The 6,820-nt window shown below is 51.5% G+C and overlaps 1 protein-coding gene across 1 annotated transcript in view; it reads left to right on the forward strand.

Annotated features, from left to right (window-relative positions):
• NOTUM (notum, palmitoleoyl-protein carboxylesterase) overlaps positions 1-3,962 on the forward strand; it is a 92,809-nt gene extending 88,847 nt beyond the window's left edge. The window contains exon 12 of the mRNA XM_068264400.1: positions 3,633-3,962. Within this exon, the coding sequence (XP_068120501.1) occupies positions 3,633-3,933 (301 nt within the window). The 3' untranslated portion in view covers positions 3,934-3,962. The remainder of the gene's footprint in view (positions 1-3,632) is intronic.
• The last annotated feature ends 2,858 nt before the right edge of the window (positions 3,963-6,820 follow it).

Raw genomic sequence — 6,820 nt, forward strand, 5'->3', positions numbered from 1 at the left:
ACCTGTGGAATGGCTCAGTGGACACACACATCGGGGGGGGGGGGGGGGAGGCATTGAATGGTTGCTGTAGACAATGTACAGAATGAGGCTGTAGTGTGTACGCTGTCCACAGCATTCATACACAGGTGGAGCTGTTCTGTCCACACAACACACAATGGGCCAGATGTGCTTGTCTAAGGGGGTGAACTATGCAAAGATGGTCATACAATGGTCCAACATAAGGTGTGTACACGTCACGGAGCACGACCCAATCCCCTTTGGGTATCATCGCCGGCCTGTACAGCTAGCATGTCAGCTGTGTAGCCGACTTGTTCTGTAGCTAAGGCGGGGGGGGGGGGGGGGGGGCACAGAGGGATGACAGGGCAGTGCTTGCATGATGTGGCGCGGGGGAGCAGCGCAGACAATGCGGTCGGCCATTGGGGGGTGGATTGATCCACCGGGAGGATCGCTCGCGGGTTGAGGGTCACTGTACTAATGCCTGACTCTGCTGAGGTGGACGTTATTGGCCACCTTAGGCATGTATGGGCTTGTAGTGCAGGATTTAAGGGCCATGCACACGCTTGATGTCCCCTGATAACCTGATCATTGGGGTGACCTCACTGCGCTGAGGCTGTACAGTTTGCTTTGTCGGTCCTCTGAATGTGTTCACTTGCTTTGCAGGGTGACTATGTCATTATGACCAGGCCGGTCAGCTAATGATGCCAAGTGAGGAGACTTCCTCAGGTGGCAGAAGTCTGGGGACAGAAACAGGACGTGAAGAGAGTGCCTGGCCAACCTATACTGGGGCAAGTGTGCCTGGCCAACCTATACTGGGGCAAGTGTGCCTGGCCAACCTATACTGGGGCAAGTGTGCCTGGCCAACCTATACGGGGGCCAGGTGTGCCTGGCCAACCTATACGGGGGCCAGGTGTGCCTGGCCAACCTATACGGGGGCCAGGTGTGCCTGGCCAACCTGCGCCCGGGGGCCAGGTGTGCCTGGCCAACCTGCGCCCGGGGGCCAGGTGTGCCTGGCCAACCTGCGCCCGGGGGCCAGGTGTGCCTGGCCAACCTGCGCCCGGGGGCCAGGTGTGCCTGGCCAACCTGCGCCCGGGGGCCAGGTGTGCCTGGCCAACCTGCGCCCGGGGGCCAGGTGTGCCTGGCCAACCTGCGCCCGGGGGCCAGGTGTGCCTGGCCAACCTGCGCCCGGGGGCCAGGTGTGCCTGGCCAACCTGCGCCCGGGGGCCAGGTGTGCCTGGCCAACCTGCGCCCGGGGGCCAGGTGTGCCTGGCCAACCTGCGCCCGGGGGCCAGGTGTGCCTGGCCAACCTGCGCCCGGGGGCCAGGTGTGCCTGGCCAACCTGCGCCCGGGGGCCAGGGTGTGCCTGGCCAACCTATACTAAAGGTATTTTTTAGGGGGCTCCCCGTAGCTATAACCTGAGGTGCAACTTGTCGGTTACTGCGATCATTCCAATTTGGGGACGCTTGCCTCAGGCAGCAAAAAGTTTAGAACCAGTAAAGATTACATTACATGGTGGGAGAGTGTCACTTGCTTGGCCAAGTTGATTCGCCTGGTGAATTGCTGGCCGAGTGGCGGTTGCTGGTTGGGGGCTGCTGCGCACACACTGGATTATCGGCAGATGAGGGCTTTATCGGCTAAATTAATCTACCGTGTGTACAGGGCTTTAGGTGCATAGCTAGAATCCTCAGGATTTTCCTCGCGTTCACAAACCCACACAGGGGTCCCCATCGTCTGGCCCCCGCTCCCGGCTGTGGACAAGAGCTATTCCAGGCTGGGTATGCCCTGTTTGTTCGGGGGGGGGGGGGGGGGGGGTTGTTTTGTTTTTTTCCTCCAGTTAAATGTAGTAGGGATGGCTAAAAAATTGCATGTCATTTTGCAGAACTTGGAATTCACATGTTGGAATTCCGAGTCAAAATTCAAAATTGCGGGAGTCAGAAATCTGCCAAATGCATGTGCACATTACGAGAAATCGCTATGGTTTCATGTTCTGCCTAATGCTGGGTACACACATCTTCTGTCAGATTTACTGCCAGATCGATTATTTCCAGCTTGTCCGATCTGATTTCCAATTTTCCGGTCACTTCTATGGAAAATCGATCGGATATCAGACCGGACATGCTGGAAATCGATCTGGCAATAAATCTGCCAGAAGATCTCATTGTGTGTACCTAGCATTAGAGTAGGAGACAGAAATGATCATGCATACTTCTTCTGCAGTACCCATTCCAGGCTACAAATACTGGTGCATGTTCTCTATCTTGAGGAATTCTTGGTTTTCTGAAATTGCACAACTGCTGATCTACCAGCAGAGGGCACTGATGTATTACGAATCAAGGCCTAGTATTTTGAGTCTTTCCTTATGCCTGGTATGCATTATTAGATGTATGTGGCTTGTATGCAGTTTCCGGTGCTGGATGCACGTTTTCAGTGTGCTAAAAGGCACACGTGGCCCCGACTAAGGCAATAGATTTGAAAAGGCACATGCTGTGAAAAATGCAACACAAATGCAAAAGTGTGTGTGTGATCGAAATCGCTTCTTCTAATGGTCCTATGTATGCGGAAGACTGCGGTTTTGTCAGCATCGACCGAAGTCACCGTTGTGGCGGTCTTAAAGTGCCTGGCTACCGGAGTGATTAGAGGAACTGGCTACTTAAAGTAAGCCTGAGGTGAGTGATCTGGAGGTTGCCAGATTTACTTCCTTTTAAGAAATACTAGTTACCTGGCTGTGCTGCTGATCCGCTGCCTCTAATATTATTAGCCATGGACCCTGAACAAGCATGCATTAGATCAGGTGTATCTGACATTGTCAGATCTGACAATTTGCTGCATGCTTGTTTCTGGTGTTATTCAGACACTACTGCAGCCAAATAGACCAGCAGGACTACCAGGCAACTGGTATTGTTTAAAAGGAACTAAATATGGCAGCCTCCATATCTATCAAATCGGGTTCACTTTAGTACTGGTTATGTGTTGTGACATCCTGCTTTTTAGTTCTCAGTTTTACTGCCATAAAAAGCCCCCGCAGAGGGGTTGTTTTTAATAAATGCAGAATCAGGATGGTGTCGCAGTTCACAAAATGGGCCAAAATCCAAGCCTCCCATCCAAATCCTTCTATCTCATTAAAGCGAGCCTCCAGACTAGAAATCTACTCATCAGCACTGAAAAGGCTTGGTGTTTCTTTAACAGTTTTACAGCATCAGAACTTTTTCTTACCCAAGCCTAATTTTTAGCTGCACAATAGCTAAGCTCCGCCCCATCAATTCTGCCCAGGCATTTTTCCCCTGACGCTGTGCAAAGCATGATCGGATTTCTGATGTTGTTCTCTTTGCCTAACAACTGGGAGGGGTGATCAGGACACAGGACAGTTGGAACTGTCTCACTCTCCCTGTCACCACCTTTCAACCAAAAAGATGTCTGCCCAATGAAATCAAACATTTGCCTGTTTTAAAACAGGGTGGGTAAGAGATTATATTACCCATCTATTTAAATTAACATAACTAATGTAACTCAATGACAGTATGTTGGTTTATGCTGAAGTTCCCCTTTAAGCATTCCTAGTAGGAATGTGTACAGAATATATTATATATGGACACCCAGAGTTCCCCTTTAACTCTCATGTATCTCTATCTTTACAGTCATTGGACAGAAGTCCAGGTCCGCGGCACTTCCCTCCCCCGTGCCCTGCACTGCTGGGACCGCAGCCTGCAAGAAACCAACAAGAACAGCAAGACTCCCCTAAAGGGGTGCCCCTTCCACCTGATGGACAGCTGTTCCTGGCCGCAGTGTAACCCCACCTGCCCTTCCATCCGAGACCACTACACGGGCCAAGAGATGAGCGTGGTGCAATTCCTGATGCATCTCGGCTTTGATGTCCAGAAGATGGCCAGCCAGCAAGGCATGGAGCCCAGCAAGCTGCTGGGGGTGCTGAGCAGCTAGTTACAGGCAAGAGTGCCACCAACAGAGAAACGGAAAAGAGGGGGGGAGATATTTATGGGGGGGAGGGGCTCTTAACAGGAAGGAACTGAAGTGTCTAAGAGAACATTTTAAAGGATCAGTACACCTAAGCTACAATATTCTTAAAGGAACAATCCTAGTGTTCTTAGATCTGTGTTGCCAAGCATGGCCAGATCTATGGGAGTTTTTGAGGAACACTTTTGATGTTCTGATGAGGATTGGGCATTTGAGGGTCAACGCGAAGAGGCAGCACTGAGCATATCTAACCACCAGAAGCACATCTAATCCCACACAGGGGTATTAGAATCTCCTAGTAATGTTCCTCTTATTCTTAAAGTGTAACTGCAGCCCACAGGGTTTTCATTTTGGGAAGAATCCTTTAGAACAGGAAGTGAAGCAGAAGGCCCCTCAACAAAAAGCCCATACACACTTACAACCCAGAACATTTGTCTGTACCTGTGCCGAGTAAAAATCACATACTTGCCGAGGAAGAGGAAAGTTCCCCCCCTATAGCTGCTTCCCACAGCACCATCCAGTTCCTCACTTCCGCTTGCAGACCCCCCTCCCCAGAGACTTCTTCAAGCTCAAGGGCTGCTGTACTGTGCCTGTGCGGTAAGCCGGAAAGGCTACTATGCAGGTACAGCCAAACTCGTACTAGAAGAGGAGCACTGCCCTGATGGTCCAGAAGGTCTCGGGCAACGGTGGAAGACTGGAAGAAAGCATGTGAAGCCTTTTGAGGCAAGTACCAGATATAAGCCGAAGTATCCACTTTTCCCTTAAAGGGATACTGTAGGGGGGTCGGGGGAAAATGAGCTGAACTTACCCGGGGCTTCTAATGGTCCCCCGCAGACACCCTGTGCCTGCGCAGCCACTCACCAATGCTCCGGCCCCGCCTCCGGTTCACTTCTGGAATTTCTGACTTTAAAGTCTGAAAACCACTGCGCCTGCACGCCCGTGTCCTCGCTCCCGCTGATGTCACCAGGAGTGTACTGCGCAGACACAGACCATACTGGGCCTGCGCTGTGCGCTCTTGATGACATCAGCGGGATCGAGGACACGGCAACGCAGGCGCAGTGGTTTTCTGACTTTAAAGTCAGAAATTCCGGAAGTGAACCGGAGGCGGGGCCGGAGCATCAGTGAGTGTCTGCGCCAACACAGGATGTCTGCGGGGGACCATTAGAAGCCCCGGGTAAGTTCAACTCATCTTCCCCCGACCCCCCCTACAGTATCCCTTTAAACTAAAAATTGATTCATGTATAGCCCCCTCCACAGTAGCCAGATGTACCCCCAGTACAAGCAACCCCCCCCCCCCCCCCTCATAGCTAGATGTGCCCCAAGGATGATACAGCTGTGTTAAGATGCCACTAGATGGCATCGTAGATGTGACACACCAATTGCCACACAGGAAGAATCCACGATCATTGCACCGATGACACCCTGCTGCGCACTCTGTTTAACAAGCCAGGGGCCTCAGGTAGTTTTGCGCAGCAGGTTGCAGGGAATGGGGGGCCATGGACACAGCAGGGAGCCAGCTAGCAATAGCAGGATCTGTAGTATACAATCCCTACGAAACCTGCACCACTGACTCACATATAAACTAGGGGTAACATTTTAGCAAATTTTTAGTGCTGAAAAAATCAGGCTTATACATGAGTATATACAGTATGTGGGATTTTTGCTAGAGTCAGGCTTGGGGTTGCCATAATGGTATGACCTCCTCCCTGCCCCCCCCCCCCCCCCCTAGACCAGTAGCAACCGAGCATGCTAGAGAACTGTACTGATTGACTATGCTGGTGGCAGAAGGCAACTATGGCAGATAGTCATAAAACTGTACAAAACCATCAAAAAAGCTGTACAAAACCATCAAAACATGATGATTTCAGGCAACTATTAGTTAATTGCCATTTAGTGTTGGTGCGTGGCATACTGCAGAGCTATTTTGAAAGTGGATGGGGTGTGATGGTAGATCCACAGGCCAACTGAAAGACCCCCAGGTCTCAGCTACATTTTTATTAAAGATCACCTGGGGCCCCAGCCGCGTGCTCACTGTGGAGCTCATTTGCCTGTCCAGTGCCTTCCCTCCTTTGTCCTCCCGTCTCCATCTGCCCGTCAACTGTGTAGCCAATTAATCAGGGCCGGTTCCCTCATGAAGCAAGGTGAAACATTTGCATCAGGTGCAGAAAGTACAGGGGCAGCATGTTTATACTTACAGCATGCAGCCAGCGAAGTAGGAGAAGAGGTCATCATTGGGGAAAAGCAGCTTGTTGTGCTGTGTGAGGAGTCTGGCAGTGAGTGAGGGGGGAGGTAGGAGAGCAGCAGTGTTTCATTTGACTTGCACAGCAGAAGGGAGGAGGGGGTACTGCTGTCCTGACTGAGGAGGAATGGAGTGGCTGAGGGTGAGCAGTTTGTTTGTCACATGGAGCAGCAAGCAGTAGTCTGAGATATGGGCTGGCGAGCCTGCAGTTCCCCCGTTCAGTATCTGTTCATGCTGGTTGTGGTTTAGTGATGGCATGTGCCTTACTGCAGAGCTAGTGTGATTTCTATACCAGGGCTTCATGCTTGACCTGTCCTCCTCCAGTTTTGGGCTCTCAGTTTTGCCAAGTGCTTAGTCCAGATCCATTGGGGCGGTCGTACAGAAGTTGTATTGCAGAGTCATCGCTGTGCAAGTCCATAACTTGGTATTCTGGATCAGCGTTGGTTGTATGCAGTTTATAACCCTTTATAGTCCTCTGATAGGATTCACTAGCCTAACATGCCATGGAGAACAGGCACCGGTGTATGGAGATGAAGGAATACAGGACACTCACCGGACAGGTGAGTGGTGAGGCTGCTCTGCTGTGAGTCCTCTACCACTATTACCTGGCAAGCT

This window comes from Hyperolius riggenbachi, chromosome 12 (genome assembly GCF_040937935.1).
Source record: "Hyperolius riggenbachi isolate aHypRig1 chromosome 12, aHypRig1.pri, whole genome shotgun sequence".
Lineage (NCBI taxonomy): Eukaryota > Metazoa > Chordata > Amphibia > Anura > Hyperoliidae > Hyperolius > Hyperolius riggenbachi.